At 42.7% G+C, this 18,914-nt stretch overlaps 1 protein-coding gene across 1 annotated transcript; it reads right to left on the bottom strand.

Moving 5' to 3' along the window:
* Positions 1 to 16,658: 16,658 nt before the first annotated feature.
* Positions 16,659 to 17,405, bottom strand: LOC134202778 (uncharacterized). The gene is made up of 2 exons (XM_062677770.1): positions 17,341 to 17,405; positions 16,659 to 17,184 (listed from the first exon to the last, which is right to left on the bottom strand). Exons 1-2 carry the CDS (start codon positions 17,403 to 17,405, stop codon positions 16,659 to 16,661), a joined length of 591 nt encoding a protein of 196 aa, XP_062533754.1.
* Positions 17,406 to 18,914: the final 1,509 nt, after the last annotated feature.

Genomic DNA, 18,914 nt, shown 5'->3' on the forward strand with positions numbered 1-18,914 from the left:
CACCACTTATTATGTAACACAATGAGTTACATTTTTGTTCAATAAATAACACATTTAGTAATATTTTTGTTAAAAATAGAAGAGATTTCGTTACAATTTTTGTTATTTTAACTATTATTGGTACATGTTTTATAACAACCGCTGTTATAAAAAGCTTAATAACAAGGTCTGATATAAATCTGTTACTATCTACTGGTCGGGTGAAGTCGTGCCTAATGCCGATTCGTCAAAAAAAGACTCGTTATTTTCAATTGTTTGGGATCTCGTGCCGTTTCAGTAGTCATTTTTATATTCTTTTTCAGGAAACGACTACCGTTGCATTGCAGTTTTGGTTTTAAGGTTTTCAGAATAAGAAATTAGAGATCGTCTTCCTCTGAATTTGCATCCGACTTCTCGTTGGTATTTTTTCATTGAAATTTATCACGTATTCCTGAAAATCTACTGGAAGGAATAATGCACGAATGTGTATTTCAATTAGCATTTGATATTGTTAAAAAAAATCTACTCACTGTGATCCTGGGGATGGGTAGAATATTTTCCTATCATCCACTGACAGTTTTTCTCGAAAGTCTCCGTGCTTAAATTTCGATGAAGTTATGGCAAAATAAGCACTCGATTATGGCTGTAGAATCATCTATATCATCGATTTCGGGCTGCCTAGATTTCATATCGAAATCGTTTCCGATGAGTTGCCGAATGATACGAACGTGAGCCATAACATTTTTGATATTATCACTCATTTCAAATGTTAATCTTGATGTAATTGTGAAGCAAAAATAATTCTTAGTGCAAATATACCACTATCGTAAATGTTTCCCCGGTTTTTCACTTCACTCGCAATAAAATGTTTCGAACTTATCTTTATTTTTGTTTTGAAAACAGTTCTATGATTTTGACGCATACGTACACTTTGATAATGCGATAGTCAAAATGAAATAAAAAATACCTACAATAATATACGATGAACACAATTCATGGTGAAAACTACACGGGAAATACAATGATGAAGAATTTAATACACTACAATACTAAAATACACAAAAATACTTAATTACACAAATAAATACGGAAATTCTAAAGAATTCGCCAATCTTCTTCTTCTTCTTATTGGCATTACATCCCCACAATGGGACAGAGCAGCCTCGCACCGTAGTGTTCATTAAGCACTTCCACAGTTACCTATCAACTGCGAGGTTTCTAAGTCAAGTTACCATTTTTGCATTGGTATATCATGAGGCTAACACGATGATACTTTTATGCCCAGGGAAATCGAGACAATTTCCAATCCGAAAATTGACTAGACCGGCACCGGGAATCGAACCCAGCCACCCTCAGCATGGTCTTGATTTGTAGCCTCGCGTCTTACCGCACGGCTAAGGAGGGCCCCGTTCCTCAATACGCCTTTCCAAATCAGTCAGATGAATCATAAATACGTAAGTTGACAGCCTCTCGTATAATCGCGGGAAAAATCGCAACAATCGCTATACGGAAGCATTTTGTGTGTCTTGTGAACATTGCGATTCATTCCGTTTAGGTTTTGACCATGTTGAAGTGATTTTCAAGCTTTTAAGCGTTTAAGAATACTTTTCTTCCTGAAAGTCGCTGTTCTCAAGTTTATTACAAATCATGGTTTTTTTATTATATTATTATTTTTCTTTTTCCCCTAGAGATTTGAGTAACATAAATGCTAATGTGCATATTCACAGTTAAGTTCTAAAAAATCAAAAGATGAACATTAGGGCAGTTCACATTTTAAAAATGTTCGAAAATTCCAACTCCCATATGTCTATTAGCATCATTTTGATAATATAGGAGTCCTGGCAAAATTTCAGGCAATTCGGTGGCCATTTGGGGGTGGCGTGAAGTCATTTTATGTTTATATGGAAATTTGTATGGGAAAAAAAAATCAAATCCCCTTACAACTCGTAAATCGTGATGAATTCAAATAAACATCCCCAACCTCTATTTTTGGAATCTATTTGAGCTCAACAAGTAGATAACTCATTAATTTTGATTTATATTTCCACTGCTACGTTGAGGCTAATTACACCATTTCAGCCACTTATCTCATATTCACACTGTCAATAGAACCGTTCAATCCACTCGTAACTAATGTGTTATCCGGGGTCTCATTCATATAGATTCCGAAAAGGGATGTTGGGGATGATTATTTGAATTCATCACAATTAGATTGGGAATTTGAATTCATCGCAATTGTAGAGAGACTTGAATGAATTTTAAGTTTTTCACATACAAATTTCCATATAAGCATAAAATGACTTCGCGCCACCCCTAAATGGCCACCGAATTGCCTGAAATTTTGCCAGGACTCCTACATATATTATCAAAATGATACTAATAGACATATGGGAGTTGGAGTTTTCGAACATTTTTGAAATTTGAACTACCCTAATGAACATTTTGATATTTTGACATAAATTCACACGTTAAGATTTCTTCAAACTAGAACTAGTTATTCGAATAAAAAATCATTGGTTTTCGATGGTTCATTGAACTATAATATGGCTGCATGCTTTTGCCATCGAGTGCATCGTAGTAATAAGTGCGATCAATCGAATTATTCAAATGTCCAGGGGAAACAGACTTACTTATGGATCCTGTACACCTCCGGTGGTGCAAAGGGCCGACTTGAAAGATCTCCATCCTGAGCGTTGCCCAGCTATCGCTTTAACCTGTTGCCAGGTTAGATTTCGGTCGACTTCTTTTATTTCTTTATTGAGGCTTCGCCGCCATGAGCCTCTGGGTCTGCCTCTGCTGCGATGTCCCGCTGGGTTCCAGTCTAATGGAACGTACACACGGTCAAGCAGTTCGACCAACATTGACTCCACCTCCCGTTTATTCAATCATCCATCAAGTTTTATCAACAGCGACACGAACAATCAATTTATTTGACCAACAATATCACACACGAACGACCGAAGCACCAACTCGAGCACCAACCATCAAAAAATATATGGGGATTTGTGCAACTTCACTACAAATGCTCAAACATGTTCGGCGAACCTTGACTCCACCCCCGACAACTCAAACCAAAATCAAACCGTTTTAATTTTTTCCAACCGAGCCGCCAACTGTCAAATGGTTGTTCGAACAACTTCACACACGTTCAAACAAAGCAGCAACCGAAGCGATTTCTTGGGGACGGAGTCAATGTTCGTCAAACTGCTTGACTGGTGTGTACGTAGCATAATGCTTGTTTACAGATTTCATTTCCGCCCCTACGTAGAGTGTGGAATTTCTGTTGCTATCGGCCTCTGGTGACAACGACGATGGAGCTCGTTGTTTGAGATCCAGTTGTGAGGCCACCAGGCCCGAATTATAAACCGCAGGCATCTGTTAATGAACACCTGCAGCCGTTGAGTGTTCTCCACTGATACACACCATGTTTCGCTAGCGTATAACAGCACAGAGTTCACGTTGGAGTTGAAATACATATCTGCCTGTTTTTCCAGATATTTCTTAAGCTCGCAAAGGCAGCCCTTGCTTTCTTTATCCGTGCGCCTATGTCGATCTTGGTACCGACGTCTGACGCCATTTGACTACCAAGATATTGGAAGCTTTCAACATTCTCCACTGGTTGCCCGGTTACTGTGAGACTGTCACCGTGTCACCAAGGAGTCAAGGAGTCACCGTGTTTACATCCAACGATTTGGTTTTGTTGACGTTGATGACTAAACCTGCCGAAGAGGAGCGCTCGGCAAGGTCGTTGAGCTTACTCTGCATATCAGAGCGCCGTTGCGCGAGGAGTGCAACATCATCCGCCAATTCGAAGTCGTTTAGGTGCTCCATGGTTATAGGCTGCCATAACAGCCCGCGGTTTGATTCACGGTCAATTGCATCTACCAGAATCTCGTCGATTACAATGAGGAACAGTAACGGTGATAGAATACATCCTTGCCTCACACCAGCTACGACCCGGATAGGGTCGGCCAAGACCCCATTGTGCAGCACTCTACACGAGAAGGCCTCGTACTGTGCCTCGATGAGGCCGATGATTTTCTCAGGAACTCCCTTGCTTCTCAGGGCGCCCCACATATTCTCGTGATTGAGACGGTCGAAAGCTTTTTCGTAGTCAATGAATACCAAGGGGAAACAGAGGAATAATAATATAATGATTTAGGCATGACTCAAACCAAATTTAAGAATTTCATGTAACAACGACTTTTATGAGAAATAGTTTTTTAAGCACTTTAATACTTGAAAATCATTTCAACGTGGTCAAAACCAATATGGAATGAATAGCAACATTCACAAGACTTGTAGAGCTCACCAAAAGCTTCCGTATAAAGGATGTTGCCATGATTTTCGGCGTTTATACATATATCTCGTTAGATGTTTTTGAAATTTGAAAATAGTCCAAAAACACCTCATGGACTTGAGCCATTTTGAATTGTTATTGATTAGATTGAAGGCTTATTTTGGCATTTATTTAATTTATTTTGCTTACATCTAACGAATAACACTGAATCAACAGTTTGATACCAAAATGCACGGTTCGATGCCGCATATCTCGCATTAAGCTCGCCGAGTCGTTCTGTACCTGACAGGGATTGCAGAAATCGCTCTCGATAGATAACGAACAACGATAAAAGACAGGCAAGAACTGTTCCGAATCATAACAAGCCATGCTAACAAATTTATCAAACTTGTATACAAGTGCGTAAAAACAGAATCGAATAGGTAGCCCCACAGAAAAGTGATGATTTTCGCATTGTTTTTGCTCCTTTCGTTTTGGTTTGCACAGCTGTGTAGAACAAGTTGAAATGCATAATCAGAGCCAGAGCTCCCCGCATTTGAAGCTTTCTAAAAGAAATTTGTCATGGGATATAGCCTCCCGAATCAGTTCTCTATCATGACAGCTTGCGAAAAAAGTCTCTCGCGGTATGCTACATATCGCATATGTATACAGAGATGATAAGTGAGAGACTTGTTCTTTCTCTTCAGGATTCAATCCCTGATCAGCCCGCCTCACTCGCTGCGCTCCACGCCTTGTTGTACCTGCCGTGTCTAAAGCGAGCACCATATTTGCAGGGTTGCTGTCCGGCATTCTTGCAACATGCCCTGCCCATCGTACCCTTCCGGTTTTAGCTGCCTTCTGGATACTGGGTTCGCCCTAGAACTGGGCGAGCTCGTGGTTCATTCTTCACCGCCACACACCGTCTTCTTGTTTATCGCCAAAGATGGTCCTAAGCAACCGTCTCTCGAATACTCCATGGCAGGCTGGCAGGCATACTATAGGTAGGTGTACAGTTCTGCCACCTTTACAAATGTTTGACCAATAACGTCCATGGCATCCGCGAAACAAATAAATTGACAGGATCTATTGAAAATCGTACCCCGGCTGTTACAGCCGACTCTCCGCATGACACCTTCTAGCGCAATGTTGAACAGGCACTCGACAGGCACGAAAGTCCATCATCTTGTCTTAGACTTGAACGAACTGGAGTGTTCGCTCGAAATCTTCACACAGTTTTGCACACCATCTACCGTTGTTTTGATCAGTCTGGTAAGCTTCCCAGGGAAGCTGTTATCGTTCATAATTTTCCATAGCTCTGCGCGGTCTATACTGTCGTATGCCGCCTTGAAATCAATGAACAGATGGTGAGTTGGGACCTGGTATTCACGGCATTTTTGAAGGATTTGCCGTACAGTAAAGATCTGATCCGTTGTCGAGCGGCCGTCAACGAAGCCGGCTTGATAACTTCCCACGAATTCATTCACTAATGGTGACAGACCTCGGTAGATGATCTGAGATATCACTTTGTAGGCGGCATTAAGGACGGTGATCGCTCGAAAAATCTCACACTCCAGCTTGTCGCCTTTATTGTAGATGGGGCATATAACTCCTCTTTTCCACTCCTCCGGTAGCTGTTCAGTTTTCCAGATTCCAACTATCAGTTTGTGCAGGCAAGTGACTAGCTTTTCCGGGACCATCTTTTCCTCCAAATCAAACAATTTAAGCTGAATAAGATAGTTTTTTAGCTGAAGAAGACTGGTTTTGGTTGAATAAGCGCTCTATGAGCTCCCAATGTTTGTTGGGTCAGCTCCGATACCACCCTTACCAGCTGCTTTATTGGTCTATAGCTGTTGGATGGCATCCTCAACTTCCCTCAAGGTTGGGGCTAGTTGGCTTCCATCGTCCGCTGAACTGACGTAGTCATCTCCTCCGCTGCCTTGGCTTTCATTGCCTGTACTCTCAGCGCCATTCAAATGTTCCTCGTTGTGCTACTTCCACCTTTCGATCACCACACGTTCGTCCGTCAAGATGCTCCCATCCTTATCCCGGCACATTTCGGCTCGCGGTACGAAGCCTTTGCGGCATGCGTTGAGCTTCTGATAGAACTTGCGTGTTTCTTGAGAACGGCACAGCTGTTCCATCTCCTCGCACTCCGCTTCTTCCAGGCGGCGTTTCTGCTCCTGAAAAAGGCACGTCTGCTGTCTACGCTTCCGTCTATAATTTTCCACGTTCTGCCAGGTACCTTGTTGCAGCGCGACCACCCGCGCTGTGTCCTTCTTCTCAAGAATCTGTCTGCACTATTCGTCGAACCATTCATACCGTCGACTTCGTCCCACATACCCGACGTTGTTCTCCGCTGCGTCGTTAATGGCTGCTTTGACTGTATTCCAGCAGTCCTCAAGAGGGGCCCCATCGAGCTCACCCTCTTCCGGCAACGCTGCCTCGAGATGCTGCGCGTATGCAGTGGCGACATCAGGTTGCTTCAGTCGCTCTAGGTCGTACCGCGGCGGTCGTCGGTACCGAACATTGTTGATGACGGATAGTTTTGGGCGCAGTTAACCATCATCAGATAGTGGTCAGAGTCGATGTTAGCGCCACGATATGTCCTGACGTCGATAATGTCGGAGAAGTGCCGTTCATCAATCAGTCGATTTGTGATTCTGTCAACAGAGGTGATCTCCAGGTGTACCGATACGGAAGGCTGTGTTGGAAGTAGGTGATACGAATGGCCATATTCTTGGAGGCAGCGAAATCAATTAGTCGCAGGCCGTTTTCGTTCGTCAGCCGGTGAGTGCTGCGCTTCCCAATAATCGGTTTAAACCAGCCTTTGATCATTAACCTGCACATTCTCTCATTGATCAGCATTGATCATGCGCTTTTGCATATTGCTCATAACTATGAAAGCTGTTCCCAGCTCGTGCGTGTTGCCGCAGCTCTGGTAGATGGTATGATTACCTCTAAACGTTCGCACCATTGACCTTTAAACAAACCTCCTGCAGCGTTACGATGCCGAATCTACGGTCCTAGAGCACATCGGCGAGTATGCGTGTGCTCCCGATGAAGCTGAGAGATTTGTAGTTCCACGAATCGAGTTTCCAATCACTATTCCTTTTTCGTCGCAGTGGTCTTCATCGATTGTTCCAGTCCGTACTCTCCTGTTGATTATTCGTTGCGTAAGTTTTTGAAGGCTGGCCTGCAGGGCCTGACATCAAACCCCCTAAATATCCGGAGGACCATTCCTCCTTATTTCAGGTGGACCATGGTGCACAGTTTTACTTAGAGTCCCTCGCTGGAACTCGGACGATGACTGGCCACCCTGAACATGGAGAACAAACATTCAGTAAGATTTGCACCTTCGGAGAAGAGCAAATCCCCCCCCCCCCCCGCTTCCCATACGATCATAGTTCCCACCGGGGTTGATTACCCGTTCTTCCCTAAGTTTGCTCGTATCCCGGCAAGCGCCAAGAGGAGGTAGGGATAGGAGTTGCTGGGTAAGAAGCCAAGGAGATGGGGTCTATTTTATTCCTTTAGATACGCGAAGTACCAATGGTACGCTTAACCCAGCATTTGCCGTGCCAGAGAACCTCTTCTAAATAATGTGAATATTGGAAAGACACTAACAAGGGGCATAAAATGAATACAGCACCACTTAGAGATAGAAGACTGGATGGAATTAATTGTCTCATACACCGCCGGAAATAAGTATAAAGACAAGCATGATTTTCATACATTTTCATCATGATTGAGGATCGATATCTCGATTCGTAGCGATTCGATTTGGCTGAAATTTTACTAGGCACCTGTTTTTAACTTGAACTTTCGATCTTTGAGTAAATTGTATACATCTCTGTTGATTTTGACCTCAAAATCTGGAAATAATTATAAAGACACCACTTTTTTATATGGAGCTCCATACAACGGAACTGTCTTTACTGAATATATGCAAAAATGTAACTATCATTGAATAAAAATTCAAGTCATTTTAGGCTTGTTGGCAAAAAATCAGCCCAATCGAATAGCTAAGAATCGAGATATTGACTTCCCAATATGGCCATTTTGTATGGAAACCGAGCTTGTCTTTATACTTATTTTCACCAGTGTATAAGTATTTAATCAGTTTCCCATATAAACTTTATGCTCGTTGAGCTCCCACTTATACTTGTAGGATCTTGCTGAAATTAAGATAGCAAATATTTTTTTCAAATCGTTCTAAAATATACACTAAATCAATTTCATGAGACAATCATCTTTTGAATCACCACCACCACCTGTTATCAGCCCAGTAGTTGTTACTTTCAAACAACCAAAATCATAGCATAGCATAGCATAGCATAGTACCCTTGGAAAAATCGTTGATAGATTTGAGCTTGAGCTTGAGCTTGATTGACTGCTCGTAGTTGCTACTCCATTATGACCAGATCAGCTGTTCTTGCACAGGGAACCAACAGATGTTTGCTTGGGACTAGCACACATCTTCAATGTACAAGTACTGGTGATCTCATTTGTTAGGTCATACTGGCGCCTGCCACGTCAGAATGCAAGTCAATGTAGGGAAGGGGAGGAAATGCTGATGCAATCACTCGCCCACTGCAAGCCGAATATACCTCTGCACTTGCCACGAGTTCATGCGGAATTTGTTGAAATTTCTGGGTTAGGTTGGAGAGGCAGAGGTCCGTCTTGGTTAACGAGCTGCCAATGTGATAGATAGGAGAAGGTAACTGATGGAATTTCTAATTGGATGTAGGAAACGAGCTCTATAGTTCATTTCCAATTCTAGCAGATTACTGTTAGAATACTCAAGTTGAATGTATAGGAATAGTAATGGAAACGGTATGGAAGTCCATTTCCAGTTCTAGCGATTGCTAGAACATGAGAAATAAAGAGAAAGATACAAAGTAGGAGAATGGAACGGACCTGGGATTAAACCTACGACCTCCTGCGTATGAGGCAGAAGCAGTAGCCATATGACTACCAAGCCCGCTTCGGAATGGAAAAATCGTTGATAGATTTGCAGAGATAAACATCACAGATAAAAATATGTTGTGAATTTAAATGTATTTTCATGCACATATTTGGGGCATGCAAATAAACGATTAGTGGATTAAATCGATATTAGTGTTCTTGCGTGAATCAAAATGAATTGAAACTGTGCTTGATTGTAAAATTCAATCAAATTCAATTGAATATCGAATGTTTATTCGTTTGTTGGGATCAGCTGCAATTTTACCACCCGTTGAATTTTCAAAATTATTTGCTGTGATATTTAGAACTTTATTGTGATCTATATGGGTGATATAAGATATAAGATAGAAGCATAAGTATAGTTCTGATAACATTGTGTTGATATTGACAAAGTTTGCGCTTCATGTAATTAATTCCAATTCTTCGTGATTGCAAAATGTAGATCATTGAATATTTTCAATTATATCAAGTGTATTATTTTTCTCTGTCGAATGTTTTTTCCAGGTATACTCCATCGGCAAGTAGCCGCAAAATGCAATAAAAATTAAATTAGTGTATACAAGTAAAGAACGATATACAAAATTGCCCCCTTTCATCGGCCGCACGTATTTCAATCTGCCTCCTAGTGCAGACTGCTGATCACTCTTTACTTGCTCTGTGCCTTTCGACCGCTTTCCGCAAGTAATGAACTGAAAATTGTGTTAAATTTTCACACAATTTCCGATCGCGTCTTATTTCCAGATTAGCCAGCGATCACGATTTCCAGCGGGATTATCAATTTTGTGCAATTTAGATGGAGCCTAATGACCGCGCACACCAGTCACGGGGACTGACGGATGGTCGTACTCTGCCGCTATCAAAAGTGGACCCCCGGGAGGTACGCTGGTAACGGATATCTAGTCTACAAAGAGAGCTTCCAAACCTCCGCCCTTCCCATGAGTTTTTTTGAGACGTGATTTCTCGGAGCACAAACGGACGAACCGAGAGGAATTTTCTTCTAATGGCTGGGTTGCTTTCAAGCAAACTCGTAAAACAATTACCGGTTTGCCTCCGATTTCCGAGGTAATCACGAGACGAATTGCTTTGCTCATGACATAAGAACGTTTAATTTGTAACTACCAACCAGCCAATGGAGCCCGTCTGACTAGTCATTTGGTTTGTGGGTGCAACATTGTTACGGACTGTAATCGCTCGAGAGTACTTTCAACGGGAATTCATACGGGAGAACCAAATAATGCATGTGCCAACTAATTCAAGCCGCTAGGCTCAGTCAGTGGTTTGTTGCGCGAATGGAAGGACGGATAGATTTCAAGCTGACACCTTATGGAACGAAAATGGGCTATAATTGAGCTGAAATGACTGGGAATGTGTGGTTTTGGAGCCTTGGAACTCAATCGTGGCAGATGGTTAAGCAACAGCTGGTAATAAAACAAGAGCGATTGAAGACAATGTGGGGTTGCAGGTAAATTAACTTTTAACGAGACCTTTTAAATCATCAGGTCCTGAGTACTTTGTTACCTTCTTGATCGTTATGGTATAATACGACTAAAGGTTTGCACTCCATTACACTGATTCAGAATCAACGCCAAACTGGATGAAATTCTGCTAGGACTTAAAAATTATCAAAGGGTCGGCAGTTACGAACATTTTTGGTATTATGATAATAATTGTGAATAATTGAATAAATGATTTCAGGTTTGAATCACGGAGTCTCTTGTAGCTAAAACCTATTGAGTGTAAGAAATAGTCGATGATATTCTGGATAGAAATGCAAAGTAGTTTATATTATGCTTCCTGTTACCGCTATCTGTCCCATCTTTGCTAGGTTTCTTATTCATATGGGGCAAATATGCAATTACGGGCAATAATGTCAACTGAACTTAAGCACACACATATTGTGGTAATAAAAAAATCGTCTTGTAACTTCTATGTCCGAATAGTACCCACAATGGTTGAATTATTTTAGAAAATATATTGTTATGCCAATTAGTTGAACGAGTACGAAAGTAAAGTCGAGATTGATCTGTTTAATTGAGACATTACTACAAGAAACAATAGCGCAGAGCTCAGCCCGATACTATGACTACGGTGATAAATAATCATCAGCTCTTCAAATATTGAATCTGAAATCCACCGTAAATGGGCCGGTACCTCCCTTCAATCCAATTCAACGTAATCCGTTTTGCTCAGACATCGCATCTAAATCGACATAACGATAACAGCATCATTAATTACTGCGAAAGCATCATCAATCATGATTACAATTTTCAAATTAACCAGAAAATCGGCCCGAACAACTCGACTCGACTCAGGCTTTGGTTGCTTGCCCCGTCTCCCGCTGATGGTCGCGCTTTCCTAATTCCCTGGGCCAAGCCCATCCTACCGTACCCAAACCGACCTGCCAGATTGAGGTAAGAAAATTGAAAGATTTAGAGCTCATAACGAGCGCTTCGCAATTCGGAGTTAATTGAATGATTTGTCATGGCCGATACTCGAAAAGGTCGAACTCTGCCATCATTTCGCGTTTCTCGAGCCCCTGAGCATGAAATAATCATTATTTAACCACGCAACACCGATTTGGATGGCTGACTGACTGAACACTTTGTCCGATAGGATTTATAGCGTGTGATGTGGCCATTGGCGTAGCTAAAGAGGGCAGGTCAAACTGCATCACTTCTCTAATTGAATTGATTTTAAAATGACCGCAGAACATCCAGTTATTGACATAGCTAGTAGTAAAACAAAGTTATTCCTATAGTTGAAAGACTGTATATTAACTATCTTCAGTGATAGCCATGATTTATGCTTTAGATATTTTTTCTATCGATACCCCTTTCCAGGAAACAGCCACACCGATGGATTTGGCTGCCAGTGCGATTGCTTGTAGGAACATCTTAATTCACAGATTTTGGGAATCCGGTTCCCAGCCCGAAGAAAGCTCCATCCCAGTCAGCCTGATCAGCATCAATCTTGGCGGTGGAACGAAAGCCATCCGCATCAGCCAATAAGCATACGAACGGACGGAAACATGCCACGTGTGTTATCTCAATCAGGGGAATAATAAATCAATCGAGCCACAACCAACCAGCAACAAAAGGCACAAAAAGGTAAAGCGTTATAAATTTGACACATTAATCTACTACGATACCAAACAATTTGAGCACACACACAACCGCGCTGTACTCCATTCATAATTCCATCAAACTGGTCGAAAGCACGAAGGAACGGTGATAATCATGTTTCCGAGGAACTACTCTCCTGAACTCATTGAGGTTCTCATGAACACCGCTGAATAGCCGGGGATCGATGATGATCGTTCGGTCGGAGCTTGGTTTCGAGTCCCAACCCAACGAGATGTTGCTTTTGTGGGCTTTGTTTGGAAGGAAGTCAATCATACTGAGCTTGCTTGGCTTGTTGCCCTGGAACACACGGCGAAGAAAAGCAATATTAACTAATCGATTAACATCTTTAAGTTGGCTGAAAATGAACCGGCCAGCAATCAATGCCGTTCATAACATAATAAAGCAAACAGAGAATTCTAATACGACGATTGATCAGGATGTTGGTTGAAATGGCTCGGCTGAGAAATGTGGAGTTGCGGCGGACGAATAGATAGATTTTTCTCAAGCGAATCAGTCCGGGGGGGCTGACAGTGGAAACGTCAATTACTAAAAAATGGGTTTTTGAATCCACCACCATAATAAGTTAGCTTTAGTAATAGTTAGTTATAATTGATAAGTAAAAAAATTAAAACTTTTGCTTTTTATTGACGTAGGATAACGTCTGTCTTTTCTATATTGGGATACACTTTACGATTGCGAAAATCGGGGACCGTCACAAAAATATGATAGACTTTAAACTTTAATATCTCAGCCGTTTCTCGATAGATTTTTTGGACCATTCGATCAAGGATGAGTCGACGCTTCTTTGTATTTATATGAAAGTACTGATTAACTATTTTTTATCGATAATTGATAAAAAGTTTAGAAATAGGTAAACCAACCAATCACGTACATGCATCACTAGCACAGACATAAAAAAATAAATCACTTGCGGGTTTGGATCTAATCCTCAGTTTGAACAAGATTTCACGCAGAGCGGACGCATCAAAGCGATCGCAGCGGAACGGACACAGCATCACGGAGGCGCTGGTAACATTTTCAACGGAAATCCATCGCATTGGTGGTGGTCCTCGGTGTGTTGCTGCAGATCATTCAACCTCAACGAACCAGCATTTCATATGAAGAAAGGGTTGACTATAAAAATAGCACTGTTGCGATCCCGCGCCGCCAGTGGCGATGCTGAAAATGTGTTACAAATTGTGGTGTCAGTTAGTTGTTGGAAAGGCGCATTGGGGAAAAAAAATTGGTTCTTCTCAGGACCAGCATTTTATGAAAAGATAGGTTTAATTGCAAAAATAGACCTCCAGAAGAATTTGACCCATAAAAAATTTAAATGTCGATTTGAGAACGCTTTTGTTACGAATAGATCGTAAGTTTCGAGTGGATGAAGGATTTTCAGTTGAAAAAAGACGACAAAGATATACTTTTTCTCATTGGTAATTTACTTTCTTTACTTATGAATCCTGTACACCTCCGGTGTTGTGCAAAGGGACGACTTGAAAGATCCACTTCCTGATCGTTGCCCGGCTATCGCTTTAACCTGTTGCCAGGTTAGATTTTGGTCGGCTTCTTTTATTTCTTTATTGAGGCTTCGCCGCCAAGAGCCTCAGGGTCTGCCTCTGCTGCGATGTCCCGCTGGGTTCCAGTCTAATGCTTGTTTACAGATTTCGTTTCCGCCCCTACGTAGAGTGTGGCCGACCCAGCCCCACTTTCGATCCCGAATTTCTGTTGCTATCGGCCTCTGGTGACAACGACGATTTAAGATCCAGTTGTGAGGCCACCAGGCCCGAATTATATACCGCAGGCAGCCGTTGAGTGTTCTCCACTGAAAAACACCATGTTTCGCTAGCGCATAACAGCACAGATTTCACGTTAGAGTTAAAAATTCGTATTTTGGTGCGTTTACTTATCTGCCTGTTTTTCCAGATATTTCTTAAACTCGTAAAGGCAGCCCGATCCTGGTACCGCCGTCTGACGCCATTTGGCTACCAAGATATTGGAAGCTTTTAACATTCTCCACTAGTTGCCCGGCTACTGTGAAACTGGAAGGAGTCACCGTGTTTACATCCAACGATTTGGTTTTGTTGACATTGATGACTAAGCCTGCCGAAGAGGAGCGCTCGGCAAGGTCGTTGAGCTTACTCTGCATATCAGAGCGCCGTTGCGCGAGGAGTGCAACGTCATCAGCCAATTCGAAGTCGTTTAGGTGCTCCATGGTTATAGGCTGCCATAACAACCCGCGGTTTGGTTCACGGTCAATCGCATCTACCAGAATCTCGTCGATTACGATGAGGAACAGTAACGGTGGTAGAATACATCCTTGCCTCACACCAGCTACGACCCGGATAGAGTCGGACAAGATCCCATTTTGCAGCACTCTAAACGAGAAGACCTCGTACTGTGCCTCGATGGAGCTAATTATTATCTCAGGAACCCCCTTGCGTCTCAGGGCGCCCCACATATTCTCGTGATTGAGACGGTCGAAAGCTTTTTCGTAGTCAATGAATACCAAGTAAAGGGACTCTTGGAATTCGTTGACATGCTCCAGAATGATGCGGAGCGTGACAATATGGTCCAGACTGATCATCCGGAACGGAATCCTGCCTGCTGCCACTGGGGAGTCGCATCGATCTTCTCCTGAATCCGAGCTAGGATTACTTTGCACAGATCTTTGAGAATGGTACACAGCAACATAACGCCAGTTATCGCAAACAGTCAGATCACCCTTTTGGGAACCTGCACTAAGATACCTAGCATCCAGTCGACCGCGAAAGTTGCGATGTCCCATATATTACGAAATAAACGATGCAGTAGTTGAGCGGATGTCATGAGGTCAGCTTTGAGCATCTCTGCTGATATACGATCGACCCGTGGGGCTTTATTCAATTTCATGCTTTGGATGGCTGTTTGAATCTCTAGCAGTGATGGAGCTTCCGTATTGACGCGTGTTATACGTCGGATCCTAGGCAGATCATGCCCAGGTGGTGATGGCCTGGCTGGCACTTGAAAAAGTTGTTCGAAGTGCTCGAACCAGCGTTTCAGCTGGTCAGTTGGGTCGGTCATTAACTGATCATTCGCGTCTTTCACAGGCATCGTTGCATTCATCTTCGCCCCGCTTGAGCGTCGTGAGATATCGTAGAGGAGGCGAATGTCCCCGGTTGCTGCGGCTCTCTCTCCTTCGTCGGTCAAAGATGCTTGTCCCGTCGACATGAGCGTTTCACTTCCTTCTCAAGAGACGAGCATCGTTGATGGGCTACGACTTTGGCTCCTGTGGGTTTTGATCGCTCTATCGCGGCTTTGGCTTCTCTTCGCTCCTCTAGTTTTTCTCCAGGTCTCATCGGTGATCCATTGTTTTCTCTGGGTGTGCAGTTCGCCCAGATTACTCTCGCTGGTGTCGATGAAGGAATTCTTGATGGCGATGTATTGGTCTTCCACGCTGCCACCTTCCGGAATATCTGCAGCACGCGTCTCCAGTTCATCAACGAAGGACCGTTTCACCGTGGCATCTTCCAGTCGGCGTGTGTTGAATCGTCGTCCAACTCTTTCCTCCTGCCGACGAATCCGCGCAATGCGCAGGCGTATTTCGCCGATGAGGAGGTGATGATCAGATGCGATATCGGCACTACGTTTATTCCGTACATCAAGAAGGCTCCGTTTCCATTTTCGGCTGATGCAGATGTGATCGATTTGATTTTCTGTAAAGCCGTCACGGGAGACCCACGTGACCTTGTGAACCGATAAGGGAAGAGCGATCCCCCGATCACCATGTCGTTATTACCACAGAATTATGCGAACAGCTCTCCGTTTTCGCTCATTTCTCCGAGACCATGGCGTCCCATAATGCGCTCATGGTTCGAGTTGTCAGATCCGATCTTCGCATTGAAGTCGCCCAAACAGATGTGGACATCATCCTTCGGAATTCTATCTACGACGGCATTGAGTTGACTGTAAATAGAAGTTCTCTTTGTCTTGCAGATCGGCAGCATCGGTTGGTGCATAACATTGGATTATAGTAAGGTTTCGGACCCGTTTTCTGAATCTGGCAACGATTATCCTTTCACTTATTTTTCATTTCATTTTTCATTTATTTATTAATTCAACGGACATCTTATAGTCTAATTGAATGTACTTAAATTTATAAAGCATTTCATATTATAATACGGTTTGTAACATTGGACGTAAAATAACTTCTAGCACATAACATAAAATCACAATCAACATATTTCGTAATAGTATTTAGCACACAACAATAACAAAAGAAAATAATACAAATTTAAACAGTAAAGCATGGCAACGTATAATATTTGATTACAAAACTAGCATATATCTGGTTTCCATGTGCACAGGTTTTGTCGGAACTCTCGAAATTTAACATTTTTTGGCCATGTAGTCGGCGTTAGAGCAGCAGATTTCCATTTTGTGTCCAGAACAATTTTGAAAGAGATATAGTCCAGTGTGTTACTGTCCACCCATCGCGGAACAAGTTTTCTAACATTGACACATTCTTTGTCACAAGCACCCAAACATCGTGTAACCATCTCCTGCACGTCTTTTTCCGAAACACTGCCATCAATATTCGTAAGTACCATTGCGAAACTCTCTTCCATGTTCGTAGAAGTGAATGATCGACTCGAAGCATCAGGTGGAACGAATGACTCTATGCGGCCGGTTGATACATATGGTGCTGTATTAGAAAATTTCGGTGATGTTTTAGGAGTTGAATGTTGCATGGCACTATTCGCAGAACATTTTACATTCGGAGCAAGTAGAGACATAATTGTTTCAACTTTTGCCTTCAGTTCTTCGACGTCACGATGTAATGCACATTTGGGCTCCAGCGCGCTTTGAACGATTGATTCTTTTTTCGTTTTCCTCCACTGCACGAACTCATCCAAACACACATCACACATCCAGCAACTGTTTTTGTTGGGCGGCGATACTGCAGCGAGTTGTTGATGGTTTAGTCCGACACAAGAAGCGTGATACAGTCCGGCACACAATGCATTGCAGAATATAGATGGCTGATCTTTTGTGACGGGAAGAAGACACTTTTTGCAATCCATAGCGTTACTATTACTTTGATTTTAGGCAGGAATCAGCGGTTAAATCGGGCTAATGGTAGAATATTGTTTTCTAATTAAAGATAGATGTACATTCACAACAGCCTAGCAAGTTTTGCAATACCAAATACACAGTGAATTAAATGAATTGACGGAGCAAAATTACAACCGTACGCACACCTCTTCGATCAACAACAATAGGTTCCCCACAGCGCAGAGTGTGTCTGAGCGCTTAGTAGGAAGCCAACTCCGCGATGCCGGGGAGCGTGTTCACTTCGTAAACCAGAGTATAGCAGAACTTGTCCCGACGGCGTTCTGTGTTCTCCAAAGTTTGGCCAACGGACTTCACTCAGTCCCAGGATCTCAAGCTTCATGCGGCGTGCCTCATTGGCAAGTTGTGCCAATTTACCCTGCTGGGCTAGGGTTAAAACGTTCCATGTTCCTATTCGTGTCCGTTGTTTCGCGCTAAGAGTCGTCGCCGTAAAATCAGTCCGTATTCTTTCATTATCGGATTCTCGAACAAATTGATGTTTCGGGAACAGTAGGTTGTTGGCCCAAGGTTCCCTATCCACCGGGATGGGGCTGCCATCTTAGGTATAGCTTCCGGGGAATAGCATTTCACACTCAGCCGCTGGATGCCAGAACAGACGCTGTTGGAGCCGCACCTCCTTGGTGAACAGACGCTCGGTCAGTCGGGTCAAATTTGTTTGAAGTCCCACTCAACACCAGGACTAGGCTAGTGCGCTTTGAGCGCACACGGTCGCTTTGATAGGGCCTGCTTGGGGACACATGCAGCTTTTTATAGAAGTTCAACAGAGCCCACTGTCGAACCCCACCACATCCTAGGCAGACCCCACAGGACGCACCCTCTCACTCTAGTTGATGTCAGAAGGACAACAGTGCCCAGGCTGCACTACCAGCTAAGTACGCAACCCTTAGCTGGCTCTAGCTCAATTGTCATCGGAAGACCCGTGGAAGCGTGAGTATTGGAACTTGTGAGGACCAGAGCTATGTTAAACGCTCCTTCCCTGATGTCAATTCACCATTTCGTAGCCCCCCATTGGTAATAATTACTTTGAAGCTCATGTGTTAGATTATGGCGTGATAAGCGTGAAGAATGCTTTGCCTTTCTTGTATATTTGGTTTTTAGATTTTTGACGAAATTGCTTGGAAAAAAAAGTGCAAAACAAAAAAAAAAGTGCAAAACAAAAAACGCAAGGTGCTGACAAGCGTTTGGATATAGTTAGTCATTAGAAAGGCGCTTTGGGAAAAGAAAATTGGTTCTTCTCAGGACCAGCATTTTATGGAAAGAAAGAAAAAATATTTTAAGCTCCTTTTAGTGTAATGTATTCAATCGTCTAAGACGATTTAAGTAATCTTCATTTAATTCCAGCAATTATTTCGATATCTTTGCAGATACGTATTTCGACCACAACTGTGTGGTCGTCTTCAGTTTCTCGTACTTGAGTCAGTCTTACGTAAGTCGAGTCAAGAACGAGACACTGAAGACGA

Source organism: Armigeres subalbatus, unplaced genomic scaffold (genome assembly GCF_024139115.2).
Source record: "Armigeres subalbatus isolate Guangzhou_Male unplaced genomic scaffold, GZ_Asu_2 Contig141, whole genome shotgun sequence".
In the NCBI taxonomy this organism is placed as follows: domain Eukaryota; kingdom Metazoa; phylum Arthropoda; class Insecta; order Diptera; family Culicidae; genus Armigeres; species Armigeres subalbatus.

Bases quoted from the DNA above. Each gene is read 5' to 3' on its own strand.
- LOC134202778 (XM_062677770.1), bottom strand. From the start codon at position 17,405: ATGGATTGCAAAAAGTGTCTTCTTCCCGTCACAAAAGATCAGCCATCT. The intron at 17,185-17,340 runs GTGTGCCGGACT...AATCGTTCAAAG, and splicing joins TCTATATTCTGCAATGCATT to CGCGCTGGAGCCCAAATGTG.